This window comes from Apostichopus japonicus, chromosome 12, assembly GCF_037975245.1.
Source record: "Apostichopus japonicus isolate 1M-3 chromosome 12, ASM3797524v1, whole genome shotgun sequence".
In the NCBI taxonomy this organism is placed as follows: Eukaryota; Metazoa; Echinodermata; class Holothuroidea; order Aspidochirotida; family Stichopodidae; genus Apostichopus; species Apostichopus japonicus.
The window spans coordinates 34,026,927-34,054,917 of NC_092572.1; the positions used below are offsets into that span (position 1 = coordinate 34,026,927).

At 37.7% G+C, this 27,991-nt stretch overlaps 1 protein-coding gene across 5 annotated transcripts in view; it reads left to right on the top strand.

Moving 5' to 3' along the window:
• The window catches only part of LOC139977729 (uncharacterized), a 144,358-nt gene that overhangs the window by 8,175 nt on the left and 108,192 nt on the right, over window positions 1-27,991 (top strand). For 2 of the 5 annotated variants that reach the window (XM_071987269.1, XM_071987272.1), the window contains exons 4-10: window positions 3,042-3,312; window positions 3,686-3,985; window positions 5,189-6,924; window positions 7,636-7,838; window positions 8,707-8,783; window positions 15,448-15,509; window positions 16,376-16,525. The exons of 2 other annotated variants lie outside the window; for them this stretch is intronic. In XM_071987269.1, coding sequence (XP_071843370.1) covers window positions 3,042-3,312; window positions 3,686-3,985; window positions 5,189-6,924; window positions 7,636-7,838; window positions 8,707-8,783; window positions 15,448-15,509; window positions 16,376-16,525 — 2,799 coding nt within the window. The remainder of the gene's footprint in view (window positions 1-3,041; window positions 3,313-3,685; window positions 3,986-5,188; window positions 6,925-7,635; window positions 7,839-8,706; window positions 8,784-15,447; window positions 15,510-16,375; window positions 16,526-27,991) is intronic. One more of the 5 variants, XM_071987270.1, reaches the window with a different exon arrangement.

Sequence of the window (27,991 nt, forward strand, 5' to 3'; positions counted from 1 at the left end):
CACCTTTGTTTAGGCTGCATGTACCTAGGCAACCCCTTGGACTAAAAGTAGGCTACAAAGCAGAGACTATATCACATAGAATATCAGCTTTATCTGGTCTGATGGAGTTTGTACCAACTAAGAGTGACTATTAAGGCTGCTAATACTTGCTAACATTCTAACAAATCCTTAATAGAGCCTCAGTCCTATCTACTAAAATATATTGCTACAAATCTTTCAACCCAGAAGTTGATGGAAAGTTCAGCAAATCCTGTCACCATGGCAACTAGTAAAAGTGTAGCATTGCATCATGGGATCTAAACATAGCTCGAATAGGCGACACTTATACCAACTGAAAAATAAATATGAGTGCATTAGAGGGACGGGTAATGCTCGACATAATCACAGCAATACATAATAAAACTAATAAATATCCCAAAGTGGGTTCTCGTTGGACCAATAACCTGAAGCACTTTCAATTCTCTCACATTAATTCAATGTAGGTTAAGACTTAATCATACACACATTATGGCTGAGGGAATATAAGTGCCATAATAACCCTGTAAACAGCTATTAAACATGTTCAGTTAAAGTGATACAGAATTTGAACACATTACAATTTAGTAATTACTGTACCTGTAGATTCACTATAGCTGTTACTGGTATTAATTCCTAAATAATAAATACATTCTTTGTGCATTCTGCCATCATAGGAGATCAATATACTAATTAATTCCAAATTACACTTAATAAGGGCTGCTACTCTGTACGCACAATGAAACTGACTAGGCTCCTGAGGTGTTTGGGGCAAAGTTAAAAGATGAACTCTTTACCTGTATTGAAATTAATGTAACTAATTTCTGACTGTCTTATAGGTTGTCTCTACTGCAGATGCATGACAGCTTGGAGTGTCTTGATGAATGGTAGAGTTGCTTGCAAACTTAAGTGTTTTTGGTTCCTTGCTTTTTGCAAAGCAAGGAACCTATGCATTCAACTTGGCGTGTGTGTGTGGGTGCGTGTGTGTGTGTGCGTTTGTTTTGCCATCTGACCGAGGACTTGAACGAAAGAATTTCAGGTCCTTGGTTGTGATTTCTAAAGAATCACCACGTCCTCAGAAGAATTCTATTGTATGGGGTATTGTTAAGGTTAGGGTACGTGGATTTGAACAATGGAAAATACAATGGGGTCCTCGGTCTGAATGTAATACAAACATGTGGATGTGTCGCTTGGCTTATGTACACGATATCTCAATAAGGAAATGATGTATCATGATCAAATTTGGTGGGTGGATAGCCCATAGTAAGAGGAAGATCCCTATTGTTTTTGGTGCCTGCAAAGGTCAGTTAGATGCCAAAAACCAATATATTAAAAACAGCAATAACTCCCATTGAGAGGTTCCGACATGGTTGATATTTTGGGAGTAGTTGTGAATGGGGTAAGGGATTGTTTCCACGGTCAAGTAATTGAAGGTCAACAAAGGTCAATTAGGGGTCAGAAACTAGTATTTTAGCAATAACTTGAGAACAGAATGTCCGTTAAGGTTGGGTGTTATGCTATTGTAATCCATTAGTCGACCCGCATCTAGGTGACCTTTGACCTCAGTTTGACCTCCCGTGACCTTTATCAGTTTCTTTGGTTATTCAAATTTTCGTGGCCATAATCGGATCTCAAAGGTACCTTCCGATCAAAATTGTCCTTGGTTGACTTCTGTGCGACCTTTGTGTGCGAAGTTATCAGAGGTCAAGTTTTTTTTTTTAATAAGTTTGAACATGGCTTTCTGGTCACTTCGCCCAACAACCATTTCGCCCAAATGCCATTTCGCCCAACACGCCTGGTCATTTCGCCCAACCAGCCTGGTCATTTCGCCCAACCAGCCTGGTCATTTCGCCCAACCTTGTTGGTCATTTGGCCCAACCATTTTTTTTACTAATATTCAGTTAAAATAATATTACTTTTTCTATTTCACTAGTTCAATTTGATTTATTTTGGGTTATGTTACTTCGTGGTAGGTAAATAAAGTGAGGTCCGCTCGATATCGATAGGAGTCTAAGCAGTTATTTCGGGTATAATGAGAGGATTACATCACTTTAGGCGGTTACGCATACAACAGAAGTTATTTTATTACACAAACAAAGGGGAATCGGTGTGGAATAATATCACCTTTTCTATTTTACTAGTTCAATTTGGTTTATTAATCCATAGAGCTCTGTTCTACTTGATGACTTCGGTCAAGCATTTATCAAGTCCGCCAGGCATTAATCAAGGTATTGTTCACAGCAGTTAGGCATTTATCTAGTTCTACATACAGTAGTGTTAATTTAATGTTATACAAACAAAGGGGAATAGGTCTCCATAAAAACCTATAAAACCTAACCCCTGAAACACTGATCAATCCTACCGACTAACAATTCCCAAACGTTTCCTTATTAAATTAAAAAATACATATAATATATCAATGTAACCATATACAGTATGTAATCACATATGTGATCAATTTAACCACGACTTCAAGTTTCCTTAATATTCGGTTCGTATCCCGTAACTAACGTTAACAATTCCTGAACGTGTCCTTACTAAAGTATCATATTTAATCAAGGTTGGACGAAATGACCAGGCTGGTTGGGCGAAATGACCAGGCTGGTTGGGCAAAATGACCAGGCTGGTTGGGCGAAATGATCAGGCTGGTTGGGCGAAATGGTAAGGTTAGGCGAAACGGCAGCTGGGCGAAATGGTTGTTGGGCGAAGTGATCTGCTTCCAGTTCATGTATATCAATTTGTATCAAGTGATGTATATCCCATTAAGCCGATCACAGGTCAATACCTATAGTAGCTGCTTTGACTTCATTTAGTGTGTGGATCTTCTGTGCAAGTAACCAGAATCTTACTCTCTTATGTGGAGCTCAAGAGAAGTTCAAGTCTCAGATGAGCTGTTGGTTACATCTCAAACATCACGTTTCAGAAATATTCTGACCAAGGCTAGTCTAAAATGAAAGTTATTGGTGTGATAAGTTGGCAAAGAATAACTAACTCATTGGATTGATTGTTGTTTCTCTCTTCCATAGGCATCCATCTTCACCTTCAGCCATCTCAAAGAAGAACTTTCTTCAAAGCTTACCCAAACTGACTGTGGGAACTTAGGCCGCTACTTTTCACTACCACCCGATCAAGTGAAGACCATTATTACAAGTCCCTTGTACTCCAAGAACTTTCTGCTTGCCCTGGAAGAGAGAGGATTCATACATCCTTCAAATGTGAATCGATTAACTGATGCACTCACTGAGCTGAAGATCAACCGTACTCACTTATTAACAGAGACGTACATGAAGCTGAGAGGTAGGCCCCTAATCACTAGCTCTCTTGTAATGTTTTTTTGCTTCACCATTTGTACTTGCAAAATGCACTTACTTAAAAAGCCCTACCCCTTCCCCAACTTGCCCAATCACCCTACCCCTTCCCCACCCCTACCCCCAGAAAGATCCCACTTGAATTATTGATACAAAACACAGGTGGTGATTTATTCTAGATGCTGGCAACCAAAATGTGCACACCAAAACATAGTACATATGTACATTTGTACAAGTGAGCAAAAGTCACCCTGTGCCATGATGTGGATTATGCATTTAACAGTGTGCCTGTACGTCTCTGTGGATATTTAACAAAACTGGAAGTGGAAACTTAATTTAATGTTTTACCTTAATCATTTCAGATCAAGAGACTGAATACGATAGATTCCTCGCCGGCCTCTCTGCTCATTTGACATTTTCCATAACAGTGAAACTGTGTGATAACTTTGAAGTTACTGATAAGAACAAGAACACAGTTATCTCCAGTCAGAATCCAGGACTCTCCTTCCTCCTGACAATTGATAAGATGGGTATCATTAATCCTTCTGATGTCAGCAAATTAGAGACTCCTTTAGAGGAATATCGTCTTCTCCAGGCAGTAGCTAAGATACACGAATACCAGTCCTTGGCACTTTCTGACAAAACAAAGGCACAAGATGAAGGTATTGTAAATTCATGTGTATGTTACAAACTTTACACTCCACTGGTACAAGTGTTGTGCCAGTTATAAGGAACATTCCTGACTTAAGACTTCATAGCTCAAAACAGTTAAATACACAAAATGCACTTTTTATCTAAACATACTGTATTATGTGTGGATTACAGGATATTTTAGAGATAATGAAGAATGAAATGTCAAAATATGTTTTGAACTGAAGCACATTGATGGAACTCACAGCTTCATAGCATTGTATGTTGTTGAGAAATATAATGCAGGTTTTCACTTTATTATGATGAGTGCATTGTTCTACTGTGTAAGCTGTGATGTCATACAGTGACTATACCAACAGCTCTTTCTCCTGTAAAATTAAAGTTATGATATTAATCCTTTGGAAATGATTTAGTCGTGTCCCAGGAAGCTGCAGTTTGCAGTGTACTCAAATGACTTCACAGTAAAACAATGCTCCTAATTATGGAGGAGTCCTACTTGATCAGTGACAAATAAATAAAGAATTTATAAATAAATATTATATATTATTAATATTTAATTTTTTTACATATTTTTATTAATATTTATAATTTTAATATGATATATTTAATATGATATTATATATAATTAATATGATATATATATATATATATATATATATATATATATATATATATATATATATATATTAAAATAAATAAATAAATTCTTTCCATTTATGACAGCAATCATCGTGCAATGTTTGTCTAGCGCTAAAATAAAATAAAATAAATTTTTTAATTTGGATTTTTCAATAGTGGTCATGTAGTGTCTTTTTTAATTAAATTGTAGATATAGAGAACAGTATCTGATGGTATGCATGAAATAAAATAACATTTGGGTTTCCAATAGTTTCAAGTTTCGATGTATGACACAATTTGTTATTGCTGTTTGTATTACTGAGTAATTTTTAAACTGACTAGCATGTTTGAGCAATGACAGTGTCTTAGTTTGTGTTAGGAGTGAGTTTCCTTTACATTTGAAGATTATACTTCATTAGTTGTTAATAAATGTTACCAAAGATACAGTGTTACAAGATTGCCCAAACTATTGATATCAAAGCACACTAGTTTTTCAGTATGGTAGATATTCTTAAATATTCTGTCGTAAATTTTGAAACATTTTAACTTGTTTCAAATAGAAATTGAACTGTGCTTTCTGTTTCCTTGTTTTAAAGACAAAGAGAGCTTATTCCTGAAATGCTTACAACAGAAGATGAAGAGTTGGTTTGAAACAATGACTCCTGTCCCCTGGATGAAGTCTTGTCAATGGAAATCAAGTGATCTCTTTATTGCCAGCCGCTTAGTCTTAACAAATTCTGGTTCAAAAATATCTAGCAGAGAAGTTGACCGAAAATGTAAGCTGCACTACCGAGATATCTTTACTGATGAAAGACTAAAAGCAGAGACTCGAATCATTCTGGAAGGACAGCCAGGCTCTGGCAAGACAATGCTCTCCTCTCAGTTGGCCTATGACTGGTGTTGTGGAAAGCTTATGGATATCCCAATGGTCATCTATCTGCCCTTGAAAATTGTTGATGACATGACAATTATTCAAGCTATCAAGATGTTTTACATCCGTAAAGGCATTCCCATCACAGAAGAGGATATTGAGTCTATGCTTAACAGTGGTAAGAAGAAAGTCTACCTCATATTGGATGGGTTAGAAGAATACAATGGTGGAACCAAAGATGGAAGTCCCTCAGAGGTCATGAGAGTAATGACAAAGGAGAAACTGTCCAACTGCATTGTTATAATCACAGCTAGGACAGATTATGCCAAACATCTACCTCCAGGTCCAATGTTGAAGATAGGAAGCTTCGGTGAGGACGAAAGGAATGAATACATTAAAAAAGTCTTCTCTGATGATGTCAAAAGGCAAGAAGAAGTAAAGGAATTGATTGATAATGTTCCATTTATTCTTGATCTTTGTAATGTTCCACTACTCTTTGTGCTGTTAGTACATAACATTGATAGATTAGGAAAGTTATGCGAGGTTCAGCTTGACAGGGTTACTCCTTTTGTGAAGGCCATTGTAGACATTCTGTGTCCTATGCAGGATGATGAAGAAAAACATAGTCATCTGTCTGGCCAGAAAACATACATTACATTGGAGGAACTTGCATTTAATGGCCTCTGTAAAGGAAACCAACAATTGTTTTGGCAGAAAGACTTTGTAGATAGCAGTGTCACTAATAGCAAAGCATGGATAGATTCTGGGATACTTGTTGTTGAGGAAGGAACTCCAAATTCCACTGATAGGAATCTTCAGACTGACTCAGGCAATGGAACTCCCCAGACTGATTCCATCAGTGATGAGTCACTGAACACATCTAATGTTACTTCAGAGATGAAGAGAGGGGCATCCCCTGATCCTGATCTCTCAGCATCTGTCAGTCAATCAGAGAGTAAACCAACATTGGAATCGAAAGAGAAAAAATCAAAACCTTTACAGAATGGAAAAGCTGCAAAATATGTCTCTTTACAGGTTAAATTCCTTCATAAGTTAATCCAAGAGTGGTTTGCAGCACAGTATTTAGCTCTCCTGTTCTGGGGTCACAAATCAACTGAACACCATTACAAGTATCAATTGTTCAGAGAACACCTGGCTAACATAGACCCTGCTGATCTCCATTATGTTTTGCGCTTCACTTGTCACATATGTCCTCCCAGCTTTCATATGATTGCCAGTTTTCTAATGAGAGACTTTAAAACAGGAGATGGTGAGATTCCTGATTACATCATCAATTGCATCTGTCTCTGTTTTGCTGAGTATGATGGTTACAAAGGACATAATTTCAAAGACAGTGTCACAGAGATCTGTAGAAGAGAATCCGTCAACTTCAGCTCTGAAGATAGTCGACTGCTGCTGAGGTCAAAGGTTTCTATGCTCACCTTTGCTTCAAGATCAAAGGTAAAGTGTGAATACAACTTTCTTACCTCAAATACACAGCAAACCTCTGCTTATATCCCGATATCTGTGATACATAATCTGAAGTGTGCATGAATACAACGTTAATTTTTCCAGTAATCGAGTACAGTATTCAATCCGTAGGATACAAAATTCAAGGTGTATATTTTCACCAATTTGTGCTAAAACGTAAGTAAATCTAGTATGTTGAGATATTGATGATGTAAGTTTATTCAAATATATGTTACCTCTTGAAATGTAGCTCTCAATCCAGAGAACTAATTTGATCGTTAGTACAAGATCAACCTAATGTACTCATTCTGGTTATATCAGACTAAGATATGAATTGATCTACAGGTATGATACAGTGAAAGATCATTCTGGGATGTGTGAATCATTTTTAATACAACATCATCATATGCTGAACCATCTGTTTAATTTACAAGATCAGTGTATCGTAATGTACACATTTCGTCAATGGTATGAAACAAAGGTTGGCTATTAATCAATCCTCAGTGTTGCTTTAGGATATTGTGATGCATGGGACAACTTTAGCTAATTTTATGCACTACATGGGACATAAATTACAATTTTCATATATTCAATAGCAAACAAAAATCATCATGTCTCTCTTCAGGTTTCTAGGTTTATGTTTTCCACTTGTTATTGTTGGGTACTGATTTCAGGTTGACATATCTGTGGATTATTTTCCAGATTCCAATCAAATGTCTGAAGCTTTCAGATGTTGTGGAAAAAATTACAGAGAAAGCCCTGATCTTGAAGGCTGATGTCTCGCTGGGAGTTTTGAATACCCTGAGTGCTATTGAAGTGAATAGGTGGGACCAGAAGCTGATTGAACAAGATTATAAAGACCTCATTAAATTCATTATCAACAATGAAAAGGTTGAAGTAGCACGGTGAGGAATAAGTCAAAGTTGGCAAACCAAACTGAAGCTTTTGCTCTATGTGATATTGAAAATTAGGTTGTATTGGAATGTGTGACAGTCTGCTATATCGAGATTACCTACAGTAGTCATAATTTACTCCACTCCTTGCTTACCTGTCTCCCCACAAGCTTAGCTCCTTTTCATTCGACCATGTCTAGGGTGAACTGGTAATCTTTTTAGCACTGTACACCTTCTACGACCAGTGCTATAGGTCAAAGTCAATCCTTCTCTTCCACCCATGCTGCCTAAAAGTGTTATCGTGCACAAAGTATCATTTGTCTTTTTGATCTGCATATTATTAAGTATCATTATATCAGGATTTTTTTGGTCTTCAAATTTCCAGTTAAAAGCTCTACTCTTAAATGGTAAGTTCTCAACTGCTCTCACTATGATGAAAGCTCATTAGATATCTGGGTTCACCAGATCCAAAACTGAAAACAAGCCTACTCAACATTTATAATATCTGTAAAATGTAACTAGATAGGTGCCCCATACTTAACATGAGACTTCTACAGTAGATCAAAGGCCATTTGAGGTCAGCAATGGTCAAAATATTAAATCTTGTGTAAAAAGGTAATTCCAAGAGTTGGTATGTATGTACAGTATCTAGGGTGGGTGGGTGAATGTGGCTGGTGCCAATTCTCCCTTTACAAAATACAGTACTTATCATATTATATAATTGTAGAAAACTAAGCATTTTCCTGAAAAATGAAGGCCTATGCCCTCTACATAATTCTTTCTATGTTAATTTACTGTATCTAACAATTATATTTCTTTTCTTAGAAAATTCAGCACAGTGGGAGGTATTCTATCGTACATTTTACTCTTTTTTTAACAGCTTACTATTACCAAGTCCACCGGTGGCTGTGAAAGATGAAAAAGTTCTAAGTAACTTACAATCCCGAAACATTTCAGGTAACATACATTCTATTTCATGAATAACAAGAGCTTTATGATTAGATACAAAATATATTCCTCTGTATGTGGTACAAGATCTTAGCCTGACATTTGTTTTAAGCTGTTTCATTCTAGTCCTGCTTCTGCATGGTGGTAAGAAACGTAGCTCTGTCCAGCATGTTGAAAAAATGTTACTTAAAGTAGATCGATAGTGACAGAAAAAATATCTCTCATTTTCATATATAATGTAGTTTATATGTTACCAAGCAACATGTTTTTTTTAATTTTCCAAAGAGCACACCGGAAAGTTATAAAAAGGGGAATTATAACATCGTTTTTTCGTCTCCGTAATTTAGGAATTTGCAAACACTGCAACGACCTTGAACAGCCCTCATGTCAGTGCATGACGTCACTGTGATGATCTTTTCTGTTTGTGCACTGTTCAGTACGGAGCGGTGTGTGCATTTCATGTCAGCATAACTGTTATTTTAGTTTAATTTTCCGGCGTAATGTTCAAGACATAAACAGATAATGAATATCATGGTGTTTCTTGATTTCTTCACCACGTGTTTACAAGTTTTTTTACAAAATTTGCTGCAATTTTGCAGCGATTTCCTAATATCTGAAGAGGTAACTCGCAAGCTGACCCAAAGTAACGTAAATCTCAAGATCACATTTTTGGCGGGTTTTATACAGAGTGATGTATGAATGTGCTCACTTACCAGTCAAACTGGCACAATAACAATAGTGATGATAGTCTCAAACGTAGTTTAGTATAACATCCGAAAGAAAATCCAAAGTTCTAAACAAAGTAGATTGGCTTGTATGCACTAGGCCTACTGTAAAACATAAACGTTCCTTGTACCGTGCCTCATTAAATCCAACAGAAAGGTTTCATTGAGCTTGAAATACAACCGCATTTGAACTCAATCGAGTAGTTAGTCTAGCTCGAACAATTTTCTCACTACATGCCTATTGCGTTTATTCACATGCATGCCTCGTGGATTGGGCTTCAGGAGGAATCGTATTCTAGCCCAACTTCACGTAGTCCGCAAATGGTACTTTCCCACTGTGCAAACATTAGTGACAGTGTGCGCTACTGTAAGTAATACTTACACGATGTTTTGTTTTGCTCGAGCATACACCAGGTGCGGCGGAACGGAAAAATTATTGGGGGGGGGGCTAATGTGTGGAGACTATCTAAGCGGAGCGCCACCATGGGTTGGCGCGGAGCTTACAATAAAATTTTGGGTTTTTCAAACCCCCAGGTGGCCGGAAACGGCACTTCCCGAGTGTTTCATGCTGCAAATAACTAGCCCTAAAATATTGGTCTCAAGCCTGCAATTTCTCAGATTGCACGCAAAAGTCTGTAAAAACATTGTAATTTGTACATTCGATGGTGTTTTAAGAGAGTAGCTATTACTCGTAGTGTACTCGCAAAGACGTTTTTGAGTGTAGTATAAGGGGATGTTGGAGAACTGGCTGAAATGAGGCAAGTCATTGGCTTAAGACGAAGTTGTGTTGCGCTTACCGGTACTCACACTCACTGCTTCCACTTTTCACATGGCGTGAAGACACGGTTGGGCTGACTATGTGGTCTATAGCCAGGGGACGGGCCAAGGTTCCCCCCAGCTTTTACTTAAATTATTACACCTACATAGTATACGTGTGCATCGGACAGATCGACAAGTATGCATTGAAAACTGGGCAGATGCACGTTTCAGAGCCTTTTTCAGAGCCATTAACCCCCAAGCCCCCCCCCCCCCCGGTTCCACCGCCACTGGCATACACACATTTCCTATTCGTATTACATTTAAAGTGGTTTGGAGGGTATGAACACATCTCTTCCCCCCCAAAAAAAACTGCCTAAGTGACGTCCATGCCCCAATTGAAATTTGCATGTGGATTCTCTCCTCACATAGTCATTAGGTTGTTCACGTCTGACATGTCTTCCAGTTCCAACACTTACTGTTGCATTTATCGGGATATATATAAATAATGCGGCATAAAAGCATCAAACTTTCAAACTTTTTTTACTTTAGTGACCTTGCCACACAATGATTGAAAGACGACGTCTTTTCTTCATAGGCGAATCCATGTTTTTCTTCGCCAGCTTTGTTGGCACTGCTGCTGCTGTATTGCCATAGTCCTCATAGAACCGTCGGCATTCTCTTGTTTGCCTTTGCTCTTACCACGGCCATTCCTCCATCTGTCCACTTCCTGATGTTATCGATCCATCCTGTTTTCCTGCGTCCTGGCCTGGCCTTCCCTTCTACTTCTCCTTCTACTGTCATCTGAATTAGGCTATCTGATCGGCGCTTCCAATGTCCATACATGGACAGCTTCCTCTTCCTTAACTGGACAAGTAGACCTCCCTCTTCTGAAACTCCTACCCTTTGGCGGATCCAAGCATTTGTCTTTCTATCTTTCCAGCTGACCTGAAGCATTCTACGCCACACCCACAGCTCAAATAAATCTATTTTCTTCATGTCTTTCTGCTTTAATGCCCAACTTTCTGCACCATAGAGAGCTACACTCCACACAAAAAATTTCACCAGCTGTTTCTTCAGTTTCAGGCTGATCTCTTTTGCCTTCCACAATCCAATTAGTTGGCTGGTGGCATCTCTTGCAATTGCCAACCTAGTACAAATCTCTGGTGTAGAGTCTCCATCAATCCTTACCATTGAGCCAAGGTATTTGAAGCTGTCCACCTGGTTGATTTCACTTCCGCCAAGAAAGATCTGTTCTTTGCTACCATGAACCATAACATGAGTTTTGGCTGAGTTTATATGGAGACCAAAGGTGTGGCTGCATTTCTCCAATTCTACTGCTTGCTTTTCCAGTTTCGTTTTTGAGCGTGCAATCAGTGTGGTGTCATCAGCATAGCGTATATTCCATATTGCTCTCCCACCAACAATGCTACCCGATCTTTCATCTAGTGTCTCTTTCACCTGTCGCAAGATGGCTTCACCACAGGCATTGAAAAGCAAGGGGGACACAATGCAGCCCTGACGAACTCCTTTCTCAAATGGAAACTGGTCTGTGTGGTCATCTTCGACTCTAATAACTCCAGTAGCTTCTGAGTATAGTCTCTCCAGTAGCCAGACTAGGTGTTTAGGTGTGCCATAATCCAAGAGAGTTTTCCACAGGACAGCGTGGTTGACTGTGTCAAAGGCTTTGCTGTAATCAACCAACATCAGCCACTGTTGTTGATCTTGTGTTTTCACTGTTTTCTCAATGATGTTACGTATGGTGAGGATAGCATCAGTTGTCCCTTTGCCGGCAACAAAACCAAACTGCTCCTCAGCGATCTGCGGCATTACAAAGTGTGCTAACCTGTTACGAATAACTTCCAGCAGCACTTTAGAAGCGTGGCACAACAAACTGATGGTTCTATGCTTGGAGCAGTCCTGTGTTCCTGGTACCTTTGGTAGGGTAATAATTTCAGATTGTGTCCAGTCGCTTGGCCAAACACCAGTCCTCCAGATGTTATCACTTATTGTTTTCATGGCTTGTACTACGGTCTCTCCTCCTGCCTTTATCATTTCTCCAGAAGTCCCATCCAGACCAGCCGCTTTGCCAACCTTTAGTTTCTTTATGGCTGCTCTAATTTCACTTGGCACAACTTCTGGTTCCAGTGCTTCTGGTGGAAGTTCATCAGGAGTGTGCCCTGGTAGGTCTGAGCTAAAGAGTTGTGTGCCATACTCTAACCATTCGGTCTTTGATCTTATCGGCTTCATAAAGCATCTCTCCATTCTTATCCTTGATACCAATGCGTGGCTGAGGAGATCTCCTCCCACTATTCTGCTTTATCAGCTGGTAGGTACGCTTGGTATTTCCAGACCTGAATGATTGATCTGCTTCAGCACTCAAACCAGCCAACCACTTCCGTTTGGCCTTGCGACATACTGTCCTGACAGCTTTGCATAGGTTTCTGTAATCTGCGCCTTGAAAGTTGGTTATCTTCGCTTGTCGTCTTTGGTCAATCAAGTCTTGGCAGTCTGGGTCATTTATCCACGGTTTCTCTGTCTTCCTTACAACCGGACAATGTTCTTTTGTTGCTGAAGTAAGTGCATCTGCCAAAACTGGCCATGTGACATCCTTGCCTTCTAGATGACCTTTGACACTGGATTCGAATGAAGCTGCAGTGACTGGATCTTTGAACTGTTCCAGATTTAGCTTGAGCTTCTTGGTAAGCAGTTTTTTGTTGTTCCAACTGCGTCCCTTCAGTTTCATCCAAACTAGTTGGTGGTCTGAAACACAGTCAGCACTGCGTAATGCCCGGCTATCCTTGCATTCTCTTCTGTCACGTAGCCTTATGGAAATGAAGTCAATTTGGTTCTTCCATTGACCTCCAGGGGAGCACCAAGTATACAACTGGTTCTTTCTGTGTTGAGAGCAGGTGTTTACAGCAATTAATTTGTTATCACTGAGCCAGTCAAGGAACATTTGCCCCCGGTCATTACCTTCTCCGACACCAAACTTTCCACAGGACATGTGCTGGCAATTTGCACCAATTTGAGCATTGAAGTCTCCCAACACCACAAGACGGTCTTTCTTTGGACAATCATCCACTACTTTTTGCAACATTGCATATATCGAAAGCACCTCATCATCCTCTGCCTCAGATGTTGGCATGTAGACCTGGATAATTGTCATTGGCTGTGGCTTTGACTTGAGACGGATCACAAAAATTCTATCTGAAATTGGCTGAACTTTCAGTACCGTTTTGACAGTCTTTGGTGCTACAAGGAAACCCACACCTCTTTGGTGAACTTTGTCATCGCCTGTGTAGTAGAACATCCATCCATTTGTATTCACCTGTCCAGATGATGTCCATCTAACTTCTGCAAGCCCTAGTACATCCAAACTCAAACGCTCTGCTTCCATGCGGACCTGATGTAATTTGCCACAATCATTCAAAGTACGGACATTCCATGTTGCGATGTTCAGATATCGTAGACCTCTACCAGAAGTTGCCTGAGAAGTATCAGAACCATGCCTCTCAAATGCGTGGCTCGTCATTGTATAACTCAGAGCTCCTATCTGGAATTGATCCTTCCCCAGTAGCTCTAGGAGCACGGTCAATCCTGGGGGTCCTAATTGCAGACTCCATAACGTTCTGTTCATTATCATACATCATTCAAATACAAGAGAAATTTAGACTAATAATCCGCTGGGACGTCAAACCGCTACGAATGCAGCTGGCCGGAACATACTAGCAAGTACAACCGCCCTTTACTACACGCACACCTACTGCTGGTTCTGCTGCATGCCTTCAATACCGTAGAACGCCAATTCCGCCATGCAGACTGCTCCCAACCCAACCCATGGGCCCGCTCGGTTTTATGGCGCCGACCGACCCGCCAGTCACATTGTAGGTAAAAATGGCTTCTTGTGCGCTTTTTATAGGACGTTAGCCTGGGACTGACTAACCCCACACACAGCCTCCCCACTCTGCCTGGTTGCAGTTTAACGTCATACCCATGACATACACTGCAGTGGTCTTTAACAGCGGTCTGAATTTTCCTGACACATGCAACTTTTTCTGCATCAAATATTTAGGGTCCCAATCATCTTCTGTGAAGTGGGCAGAAAAAACTTTCACATTCTTGCCATGAGAAACTCCTGGTGTGATGAAGTCTTTCCTGGTTCTCCTCACAAATCGTATCCATAGTTTCCGATATCTCTTACTACTTTTTCCGCTTGGAAAATTGAAAAAAAAACTTATTGTAGAGTCCACATTTGTTCTGTTGCATCCCCTACAACGCAATTTTTTGGCATTTTGCTAGTGGTTTAGGTTGTTCGTCGAGTCCAATATAGAGTAGGTTGCAACTAAACTTACACACTAAGTGCACACTGCTGAAGTACACTACGCCGAGCTCACTTTGTTATCATCATAATGACGTCACATGTCACTGTAGATCACGTGATCATGATATCGCTTTTCGAGAAAAACCCAATTTTTGTTTAAAATATCAACGAGTTTAGGAATTTTATTTAAGCCTTTCCCAACATCGGATTGACTTGAATTTTCACATGTGTAATATGGAAACCAACTGGAATACTCTTGAATAAAATCGTATTTGTTTGTCGATGCTGAAAAATCACTATCGTTAATCTTTAAGGCCTTTAGCCCACAAAATGGTACTATTTGTATCAACAGTTAAGCGAGATAGATTATGATAATAGCCTGGATAATAGCCTGAAATCAGAAAACTTCATTTCATACAGAACTAGAAATATTAACAGTGATAACATTCATCACAAGGAAATAAGCACACTTAATGAAGACAGCAATTCAAGAAGGTTTAACATTTGTTTTAGTGTGTGTATATGAGTGTAGAGCAGTAGAGTAGCTTGAACATTATCAGCTGAGTAAAATAAATTACTACATTGAAAGGGATTATGCACAGTTTAACTGCATTAGTGCTCTCTTTGTTCAGGAGGGAGGAAATATTTTAGATTAAATCAGTGCAAAATGTTGTGGTTTTCATTAAGTTGATCGTGAAGCAGTTTATATGATGATAAGAATTAGTGCCAATATAACCTGTAACTTTGAAATGTTCTTTTTATACTCAAAGCAGAGAAATGTGGCAATGAATACAAAAATGTGTTCAATAAAACATTCCATGTGAGAGTGGCTAAGGGTCTTATTGTTATCTACTTATACTCATTTCAGTTGAATGGATCATTGGAGCAAACTTAATTCACACATTAAATGTGACAACTGGAGAATGGATGGTGAGATGCATTATCTTGTATTTTTTTAATTATTGTCATTCATTTCAGATTGTGTTCTGACATTTATTAAAAAACAAGTTTGTAAACACAATCTCGTAGGCACAATAATCACTGTCTTGTAAACACAATAACTCACCAAGCGTGTGATCCACGAACTTTAAACTCTGTATGTTGATAACAGTTACAAAGCTCTCTGGGCTGTTTTAGTTTATTTACAATGTCAACTGTCATTTGAGTTCACCTGTGGACAAAATATGGAAACATTGTAAACAAACTTACTGGACAGCAATAGCATTGATAAATGTCATACTTGGGTGTTAGGTGCTCCATAAAGCAGCTTTGGTAGAGGTCAAAGGTCAAGTGATGTCAACAGGAGGAAAACTCTGACAACGTAAACAAGCAGACTCAATTAATCTGGCCTTACAAATCACATAGTTGGTATGTGGGTGCCCCTCAGTCAGTAAGTTCAAGGTTGTTTTAGTTATTGGGAAATTTCAATTGGGGTCAGTAGATGTCAAGTCTCAAATAATTGTAATTTTGAAAACTCCAAAAGTCAAAGGATAGCTTTGACGAACTTTACACATGGTATGTGGCTCAACCATAATGAGTACTCAAATGTCACTCATGGTGACAATTTTAGCTCCAAAAGTAAAACTTGGATGAACTTCACACTTGGTATGTGAATCAAGCCTATTAAGTATTAAAACTGTCTGTGCATAGAATTCAGTAAATGTTCTGACACAGTGTAAATGTTGAATATCTAAGCCTCTTGGTTTCCTATGACTTGGTTACAACACTGGATCAAATAAAATTAAAAGTCCATGTTAACATAGTTTATTTATATTTTTCTTGTTTTCTGATGTTAGGATGGAGGGGCAGATTCTGCCGCTAGCAGCTCTAATAAAGTAGTTGATGCAGGACTATCTCAGTCACAGAAGAAGACTGGTGATGAAAGTCAAACGGTCAAACAACCCCTAGAAAACATTGAACTAGAAGTTAGAACAGAAAGTCTCAGGGTAATAATTTACATACAAGATTCTGTTTTCCTGGAAACAGTCTTCTTCAAAGCATATAACACCATTTGGTGCTTTACAGTTTGTCCATACTGGCTCTTAAGGCATACCTACTTTGATGTTTAAGTTCAATGGTTTGCTTGTATAATATTACATCATGATTTATTTCTTCTAAAATGCTTGCCATCTAGTACGGATGCTGTTTATGATACCTCAGTTTTTTGAGGTATGTTCTTGCTGCAGTTAGTTTCATTTATGAGACTGAAATGTTTCAATAGTAAATGCAGTAACTTCTAAATATTTTTGTCATACAACCAAGCCCTCATGAAACCGTGCCATTTTTTGTGAATGAGCTTTAACACATTTGAGTGCATCAATTAAATGCTGATTGTGCACCTCTAGCCAATAATTTGTAATGTACACAGCTGACACACATTTGCAACTTGTGCATAAGAAGGATACAACTGGCACAATGTTGGTTAACAAGTCAACTTTAAGAGATTACATACAATAAGTTTTGCTAAGTACTGAGCACAACTTCCCAAAGTTTCAACAACTGTCTTGTGCATAGATTCTAGTCTTCGGTGCAGCATCAGTTTCTTTGAGCGTGGAAGTGAGTGTACAAACATCAATGCAATCACGTAAATAATACTAAGAGTTTCTGTGAGTGTGCAAACTGAGTAGCAGCAAGCAATTAGTACTGACTAGGTTTGGGGGTTCAGCTGTGTAATTAAATTTCTTTCCCTCAAGAAGTGGTTATGTTGATCAAATAGTTCCTATAAACTTAATAGATATTAACATGTTCATTGCGTCCTTTATTCCCTGGAATGAGTTCGTTGGAAACGCACTATGCAATTGATAGACAACACATGTCTTCCCCCCCCCCACCCCCACCTAGAGCTTTTTTTCCCCTCGCACACCTGCGTTACAAACTACAGTCCCATTTACTGCCTTAGATCAATATCAAATCTGTTATTCTGGTTATGGGATTGTCCTGTCCTACAACACAACTTCTTTTGTACGCTTTTGCAAGCTTAACAATAATAACAACATTTCTTGTGCTTTGAATTGCATCTAGCATTTCAACATGGAAAAAAGGATGGGTTAAATCTTGGCTACTGACTTAGCTTATTGGGGCCAGCGGAGGGTAAATTTTGAACATTTTAAATCTCCAGAACATGGGCATCAATTGAGGTTGTATGCATGGTAGGATATCTTCTGTACTGTAAAGAGTTTAGAGAATTTGGAGTAGGTCACAGTTCATTATAAGTCACCATTGGTCAAAACTTGAAATCCTTGTAAACACGAGGATTTCCAGATGGGAAAATTTATTAGCTCTTGTATTAGCATGTGTCTTTCATATAGTGTGTACAAGAATCCTATTACTTTTGATGAAGGTCACAGGTCATGTGGGGTCAGCTGAGGCCTAAATATCAAAAGTACTGTATCTTGAGAACTTTAAGTTATGGGAAACTTTATTACCTCTCGTATTTAGCATGTGTCTTTCATATAGTGTGTACAAGAATCCTATTACTTTTGATGAAGGTCACAGGTCATGTGGGGTCAGCTGAGGCCTAGATATCAAAAGTACTGTATCTTGAGAACTTTAAGTTATGGGAAACTTTATTAGCTCTCGTATTTAGCATGTGTCTTTCATATAGTGTGTACAAGAATCCTATTACTTTTGATGAAGGTCACAGGTCATGTGGGGTCAGCTGAGGCCTAGATATCAAAAGTACTGTATCTTGAGAACTTTAAGTTATGGGAAACTTTATTAGCTCTCGTATTTAGCATGTGTCTTTCATATAGTGTGTACAAGAATCCTATTACTTTTGATGAAGGTCACAGGTCATGTGGGGTCAGCTGAGGCCTAGATATCAAAAGTACTGTATCTTGAGAACTTTAAGTTATGGGAAACTTTACTAGCTCTCGTATTTAGCATGTGTCTTTCATATAGTGTGTACAAGAATCCTATTACTTTTGATGAAGGTCACAGGTCATGTGGGGTCAGCTGAGGTCCAAATATCAAAAGTACTGTATCTTGAGAACTTTAAGTTCGGGAGAGAATATATGCATGGTACATTATCCAAATGGTAAGTTAAATTGCTCAACAATTTTGTACAGGTGAAAGATCATTTCAGGTTTGCAGAAGTCAAACCCAACAAAATTTCTTAAGGTCAGGTCTTGAGAATCAGAAGATGAAAGGTCTTTTGAGGTCAACATATGTCAAAGTACAGTATGAAAATCTTGTGAATTCACCAGTGGTCAAACTTGTAATCTTGTCTGCAGTGTTACATTAAATATTCTCAATTGTGGCCAGTAAGGATCACTGTTAAGCCCAATTATGGCTGCTTGTTTACTAGTCAATATTATAATATATACTTTGTGTCTAACATCATTTCAACATATTTATCTGCAGAACGTATCAGCATCATCCCTCTCCGGCAATCCTGTGCCATCACAGTCAGCAGATGTCCAACACTCAAAGAAAAGACGGTTTAATGAATCTACAGCTGTAGTGATGGTAAAGTTATTTCTATTGATCATCTCAGAATATCTTCCAAAATATTGATATTTTCGACAGAAAAATTATAAAGCAGCAAACAGAAAAGGGAGCCTGTCAAGTACTGATCACAAGTGACAATGTTAGATGTTGCAGTTGCACATGTTGAAATGAAATTTATAATTTTTTTAGGAAATAAAAAATTGTATCATAAAGCCATGGTCGTACATTCACCATTTGTCAAGTGGGATATTCTTTTGTGTAAAAGTAAGTTTTTTAATGGGGTATTTTTTTATGAGACAAAGACCGACTTCAAGACCAACTGCTCTTTGTGATTGACTGCAGTGACTAGCTGAGCAACATTTCGAAAAACTAACCAATAAAAGCAGCAACTTGCTTGATTGTAACTGGACACTGTTTAATGTTGGCTGGGAGTTCAAAGTCCCAGAAGAAGCAGCTCCTTAAGACTACACTTGTTTACCCTTCAAGCAATTTTAGAGCACTAAAAGACAAGTCAGAAAATATAACTACCATGACATGGTATGTATAGGGTGTATCTCATGGGGTGTATCTCAGGGACCTTGAGAGGGTCCAGGGACGCAACCACTTTTAGCTCAAACTTTTTCAGATATCCATTGTCTTTTAGAAACAAAATAAAAGCACAATATACGTGTGAGAGATAAAACAGCACTGAACTGACTTGGCTTTTTGAAAATTGACTGCAGTGACTAGCTGAGCTATGTTTCTAACAGCAATTTAAAAGCAAAATATGTGTGAAAGAGAGAAATCAACTTATATGGAATGCATTTCAAAGCAGTGCCGATTGTCTAGATAGGGGGAACCCCCAGAAGTTGTAAATTTTAAAAATGTTCTTGTTTCCTTGTAGCGATTTCGTAGCATAATAGCACATGTCAGGAAGAGGAATTTTATGTCTGTGGGAAATGTCTCAAGCCTGGACACCTTCAGAAACTTCATATAGCTATTTTAGCTTCAGCAGAGAAATATACAGCAATGTCATTGGAATAAATTTCAAACCCCTGTGGGGGATTCAGAGGGAAATAACCACCAAGGTGCCACAATTTTGTTAGCCTAATATTACCCAAATAAAGGAAATTGGGCAGAAGGCAAAGTGAGGTTTGCTTACTGCAGCCAACTTGAAGTCAAATATGGCGGAGGTGGGGGCAAGTGTCTTGATTGGGGGATTCCCCAATTTTGCAGACACTGGTTAAATTATGATAATTCTAAACCTTGTGATCGTTATCAAATATACCTTTAAAGGATGTGATGTTTGTACAAGGACATGATGAATAAAAACACACCATTTCTTGTCTTAAATTTCTTCCTGTAAGCTTGGCCTGAAAGCCTAGTAATCATGGCAAATTATATAAAGCTTGTGAACTTGCACACATGATTTGTGAATGCATTTTGATAATGATAGTACTTTATGTATTGCTACATATTTAAAGCGTCATATGGCAATGTAGGAAAACTTTAAACACATTAACTCTAACAATTGAGAGCTGCATTACATAATTCCATGTGGATTCACCAAGGTGACTACTGTACTTGTTAATTGTAGAAGTCATAGGTGATTTGAGGTCAACAAGTCTAAAATCCTTGTAAGCAAACATCATTGAAGTTTACCATGGTAGTTATTATTGACCTCAAATGACCTTTCACCTCCACACAATCAATAGGATTTCATGTTTGTACATGTAATTTGGATCTGCTTTAGTAATTACATGTATCATTTCAGTCTTACAACAAATGTTAAGCCTGGATGAACTTCATACTTGCTCTATATAGGTGCTCTCAAGTACAAGACTCCTTTGGTTTTGTTGGTAAATGTCTGTTGAGGTCAACATAGTGAAAGTATGAAATCTCATGAACAGTTTGTGAATTCACCAGTGGTCAAGCTTTCAATCTTGTCTGCACTGCTACATCAAATATATATTAATCTGGCAAATAAGGATTCACTAAGCCTAACTGGCTACCTGGTATATTTAGCAATATCCTAACTGTGTGTCTATTTACTCATTTCAACATATTTATCTGCAGGACGTATCATCATCATCCCTCTCAGGCTTTCCTGTGCCATCACAGTCAGCAGATCTCCAACACTCAAAGAAGAGACGCTTTAATGAATCTACCGCTGTAGTGATGGTAAAGTTCAGTCTATTGATCATCTCAGAATATCTTCCAAAATATTGATAATTTCGAATTTAAAACTATATTAGTAGCAAACAGAAAAGCGAGCCTGTTAGATACTGATCACAAGTGACAATGTGGGATGTTGCGCATACTGAATTGAAATGTAAAATGGAAGGAAATCAAATATTGTATCATGTAACCATGGCGGAACATTCACCATTTGAATGTTGAATTATTTCATGAGTACGTGTATATTTATGTATACTATGTAGGATATTTAATTGGGAGAGGGAATTAAAAAGTACCTGGTTTACTATAAAGTTCATTTCCTGTCTAGTTATTGGCCAAATTGTCACTTTCAATAAAAAGCAATGCAGCTGGAGTTCTTTGATGCATGCCATTCACCGCATACCAGCATCGCTTAGACACATAAATAACCTGTTGGCCTGCTGAACTGTTGATGTGTTTTAATGCCTATACCTATAGTATGACTATATAAGTTGCTTTTAAATTTGACTTACAACTTGTCTTGGACTGAGAAACATTGACTTGTGACTTGGTTTGATTTGCAATAAAGTCAAATGACTTGTGATAGACATGACATAATGATATAAAATTTACCTGTAGCTTTGCTTAAATTGAGAAACATTTATGACTTGATATGACTTGTGATAAAATCGAATGACCTGTTACAGTCTTAGCCTGATGAAATCAACTTTACCTTTGACTTTACTTGAATTGAGAAACATTGACTGATGTATTGATGTCACAAAATAAATGACTTGGTTAAGACGCTGAATCACGAGATTTAAAGAAGAATTAAACCCTGGGGTTTTTCACTGACCTTATCGTAGAGACTAATATTCTTACACCCTCTGTGAAATAACTAGGCAAAATTACCTTTCCCCAAATTTCCAGGAATGCTCTAGTTTTTTCTTCTTCTAACCAACTGTTGGCGGCCATTATGTAAAGATGGCGCTTCCAAAATGACTTCTTGCAGCCACATCATAAGTTACACATTCTCCTCTCTGCATATGAACTGTACACTTGCTCTCAGAGATTGTTTCGAAGCTGGTCGAAAATGCTGGAGTACCGAGCATTTGGTTGTTCAAAAAGGAGAGCGGAAAAGGAGCAGGGAAGGGAAAATTATATTATGTTATTTCTGACGGGAATAGGGTTTCATAGAAAAAGGAACAAACAAAAGCACCAGACTGGCCCCTCCTCGCAGAACTGTTACTAGTGTTAGAAGTTCTAACATCACAGTAACTGCCAGTGTCGGCCACAGTTCCAATCTGCTTAACAAGGTTTATAGGTCTTGTTGTCTCAAATCCTCTACTGTGTATTCAGGCTGGATTTGATAGCAGGTCAAGTCCAAATACATCCATGTTCTCATGTTTAGAAAAAGTTATCGTGAATGGCACGTAGTAAATGTTTGTCTTGAAATGCAATATGTGGCTCCCTTACCAAACAAGCGGGAACTGTCGGAATTCAAACAAATTCAAAGTTCAAAATGGGTGACAATTAAATCAATTTGTAAGCTTGAAAGTAATGTTTACAAGCATTTGTGTTGCTTCTGTCGAAAATAGCTTATTGCAAAACATTTTTAAGTAAAAAGTCCATGTGCAATATATATATTTATATTTTCTTGTTTTCTGATGTTAGGCTGGAGTGGAAGATTCTGCAGCTAGCAGCTCTAAAAAAGTAGTTGATGCAGGACCATCTCAGTCACAGAAGAAGACTGATGATGAAAGTCTAACTGTCAAACAACCCATGGAAAACATTGATCTAGAAGTCAGAACAGGATGTCTCAGGGTAATAATTTACATACATGATTCTGTTGTCCTAAAAAAAGAGTCTTTTTAGAACATATTACATAAATTGGGGCTTTACAGTCCATACTGGCCCTTCAGGCATACCTACTTTGACGTTAAAGTTCCATGGTTTGCTTGTATATATTACATCATGATTTATTTCTACTAAAATGCTTGCCTTCTAGTACTGATGCTGTTTATGATACCTCAGCTTTATGAGGTATGTTCTTGCTGCAGTTAGATTAAGGAGACTGAAATGTTACAATAGTGAATGCAGTAACTTATAAAGATATTTGACAGCACACGACCAAGCCCTCATGATTTCGTGCCATGTTTTGTGAAAGAGCTTAACAAATTAGAGTGTGTCAATTAAATGCTGACTGTGCGCCTTTTGCCAACAATGTGTAACGTACACAGCTGACACACATGTTAGCAACTTGTACACAAGAAGGATACAACCGGCACAATGTTGGTTCATAAGTCATCTTTTGGAGATTACATACAATAAATTAAGTACTAAGCACAACTTTTCACAGTTTCAACCATTGCCTTGTGCACAGATTCTAGTTTTGGGTCCAGCTTCAGTTTCCCTGAGTGTGTAAAGTTGAAGTGAGTGTACAAACTTAATTGCAATCACGTAAATACGAGTTTTGGGGGTTCTATATGATTAGATTTCTTTACCTCAAGAAGTGTTTATGGTGATCAAAAAGTTCCAATAAATAATTGATATTAGCATGTTCATTGGATCCTTTGTCTCTCAGAGACTTAATTGGTTGGAAATGCACAATGCAAATGATTGACCGGGCACGTCTCTTCTCACCGCCTTGTCTAATTGTTGAAATGCGCCCAGAACAAGGCCATTGCAAACATTTTGTAGTACTGTGCCAGGGCTCCACGGTGCAATGTGCAACCAGAACATTTGTTGTATATAAATTGAGTGTGCTACACACTCCGGTTGGGTGGTGACTCACAACTTGTCACCATTTTTGTTTTATTTCATTATGTTCTCGATCTTCTTGTTCTGGACGTGTGCAAATGAGTTGGGAGAATCTTTATTATTTTCATCACATATGAGAGACATCTAGCCAGTGACAACTATTACAGTGAAGAAAGGCACCATAGTTGCCTTATTGGGGGAAATTCACGAACTCCTTTAAGTGACTCCACTCTTAGACTTTAGTGACTCATGACGCACATGTTAACTCTGCCATTCTGTATCATGCTTTAATATATACATAAACGATATACATCAGGTGTCAGTTATAGTATAATTAATTTGTAAATGAACAATAATTGGAACACAATGGATTCATATTAATTCACTCTGTAATCAATTCATTAAACGTTATTAAATACTTTTGACAGGGGACCTGATAGAGAACTGATATAGTTTGTGGATGTTCTAATCATGTAACACTCAATGTTCATATATTTTTATCATATTACAGGATCTCTCTGGGAAAATTCCAAAAGAATGGAAAAATGTAGGTAGAAATCTTGGACGAAAAGATGAAGAGCTTTATATACTTCAGACAGATTCTAACAACCAGGGACACAAGGAAACTGTTTATCAGATGTTGCTGACTTGGAAACAAAGCAATGGTAGTAATTCCACATACAGAGTACTGGGAGAGGCTTTAGAAGCAGCTGGTCGCAGAGACCTGCAAGAGATACTGTACATTCAGGGTAAATAATTAATGTAATCATACAAATACCTCAAAGGACCTTAGCAATTAAATATATAACTGAATTATACGTAAAACTACTTTCTGCTACAGATACCAACTTCCCAAATAAAGTAAACTTGATTTCCTTCTGCAACATTAAAACAGCAAATAAACTGTTTAGAATCTCACTTTAACAACTTTCGTATTAATTAAGTGTACAGATAGAATCTAATTTCAGTATTCCAGGTAAAATATCCATAATATCTCGTCGCTTTATAATCACTAAGCTTCCACCTATGTTCAAGTAAGACACCAAGTAACATCTTCAACATAAAACAACACTAATTTTTGTAAGGATACTTTATATGTCATTTCTGTGTAGGCTACACTTCTTTGGTTTAAATTAACACTGCCAGAAACCTGTCTTTATTGTGTTCGTTTTGTAAAATAGTATTCTGCATTAAGAAGTTCTTTTGGCCTTTGGCACTTAGAACATATTTGACCATCAACTTTTATTTTCTTAACTCTTTTCTACCTTTTTAACCACTACCAAAAATGATAACTGATGATTGGTTAGATCCAGGCAAGTGCTTTGCCAACTCACAGTGATAGATCACAGTTAAATGCAAATCTCCAGCCAAACTGCTCTGTATGTCAAAAAAGTTCTCCATTTTTCCTCCCTTGTCTGTGTAGGGTATTCTGTATCATTCCATATGCACCTAAAGCATTTTAATAGTGTTTATATTGATAAAAAAAGCCATTCAGCATTAAAATATCTTGTATTCTCTACCATAGAACACTTTATATCATTAAATATTTGTTTTACTCATCTCACCTGTTCAGCTGGTATCAAACAAGAAAGCTAATGAGTGGCTAGAAACAGGCGGGAGTTCATACTGAGGTAAAAGCGTCCAATATGCAGCCAATCCGTTCTGCTTGTCTGACGGAAGAGATCTCACAACTGCTCATTTCTTGGAGGAAGAAATACGATAGTGAGATGACTTGTAGTGTTCATTACAACAATTGACATATTATTGTGGAAAAAAATATGTGTTAAGTCAAGGTGAGCACATTTGAAACATTGTAACTATGATAACTAATGATGTTTGAAATATTTAAAATGGGAGCTGATAGTACCTAACTTGAATAGATATGAGAAAATAATAGTAACAAACCTAAAACTCTCTTAAAGCAATGATCACATTTTACAGTTGCGTATCAACTTTCATTTACTTTTTAGTTATTCGTAAATTTCAGCTTTTAGACTGATATCATAGCATATCAATGGTAGACTTTCATTTGTAATGAGCTTCCATCATAGTTACAGCTATGAATATGCATATCAGTTTTCACGTTGTTATGTTTACAACATTTATATCATTAATCATTCAGAGTCAGTAGGTATGACTGAATCAGATATCCTTATTGGAATTGGAAGCAATATTCAAACAAGGTACAAAAGATTCCTACATTTTCACTGTTTGATCTATTTCTGGTCTCATTACTAATAACCAGGATTGATTGGTCTTCTACCGCTAGATACAAGACCGTCTCAAATCATCTTGTCATAATATATTAGTTAAATGTTCACAGTCAGATTTCAAACATGGGTGTCACCATTAGTATAATTTTAGTAGTTCTTACCAAATTACATAACAAAGTTATCTTGATTCAACTGCTTAGTAATATGTTTTGTTGTTCTTTTTAGATGCGTACATGATATCATGAACTGTATCAGCCTGGGATGTTTCTTTCTGCATATCCTACACTGTTGCGATGTGTATATAACAGCTGTATCCAAGCACTTACGAAAGCTTGGTGATCTTCATATGTTATGCCAGGTATGCATTGTGCATGTTTTACACTGCTTTTGAGACATTGTTTCTTCTTACCCAAATCTGCGACAGCTAAGTCAGTAGAGCTAAGTTTAAGCGATTTGCCAAGAAGTGCAAAGTTACATATATCGAGTGTCTTTCCAAATAATATCGACTGATGTACCATTCAAGAAGGAATGCGATTAAAAGTTCTTGACCTAATTGATGTAACCATGGAGGTAAAACAGATTTACCTCCATGATGTAATGTTCAAAGCCATTTTACACTTTTAGACATTATCTATTACCAATGTCCTACGTTTTTTGTGCCTCTTTTTCATTATTTGATTTATTTGTTAAATTTAATAGTGGAATTACTAAATGTATTTGAGTTTGGTGACAATAGCTTTACTATGAAACCTTTGTCAAATGCAAATACTGTCAAGCTTAGGTAATTGACCAACAGGATCATTGTTAATAATTTATGAGAAAGTTGTAGTATTACCTGATGAATTAAATGTCCCTAAATATATTTAAATGTGATTAAATGTTGCTAAAAGTACTACATTTAGAGAAAACTGATCTCAATGATCACCAGATACGAAATAAATCAAACCAACAGACGGATCTACAAATGACCAATTACAAGAAACATTATATAAGACGTCACTTAGTCCTTCTCATTTTTCATAATTCAATTTGGATTTCTATACAGTGAAGAAGAGAAGATGATGTTGACTTGAACTCCAGAAGTTCCAGACAGTATTTGAATTTGCCTTATCTACACCAGAAACGGCCATCAATGGATAAGTGAACAGACAAGATATGTGAGCATTGAAAGTATGCTAGATGAGAAGCAGCGCTATATTTATTAATTGTAGCAGAGACACAGAGCAGGCATCACCCAGCTGTCTAAAAAACAATACATCTATGGCTAAGAATGAACACAAGGGTATGGTGGGTATTGACTGAGTTGTGGGGATACTGAGATCATTGGTGGATCATCAATGAGTATAGAGCACAACTGTGACTACCACCTAATGTTTGGACCAGTTGTGTGAACACTGAGATCATTGGCGTAGCGTCTATGACTATAGAGCACTACAGTGACTACCACCTAATGTTTGGACCAGTTGTGGGGACACTGAGATCATTGGTGGGGCATCTGTGACTATAGAGCACTACTGTGACTACCACCTAATGTTTGGACTAGTTGTGTGGACACTGACACCATTGGCATAGCGTCTATGACTATAGAGCATTATTGTGACTACCCCCTAATGTTTTGACCAGTTTTGTGGACACAGATCATTGGCTTAGCATCTATGACAAAAGAGCACTACTGTGATGACTACCTAATGTAGCCAAGATGTTGAAGATTTAATTTAATGCCATATATCAAACTATAGTTTCACATGGAGAGAAGTGTTAATTACTCTATGCGTTTATTGATTGAAAACATACTTCTCTAGCATTAAACATTATCTAGTAATATTAACTAGAGGGCAATCCACAAAGTTAAAC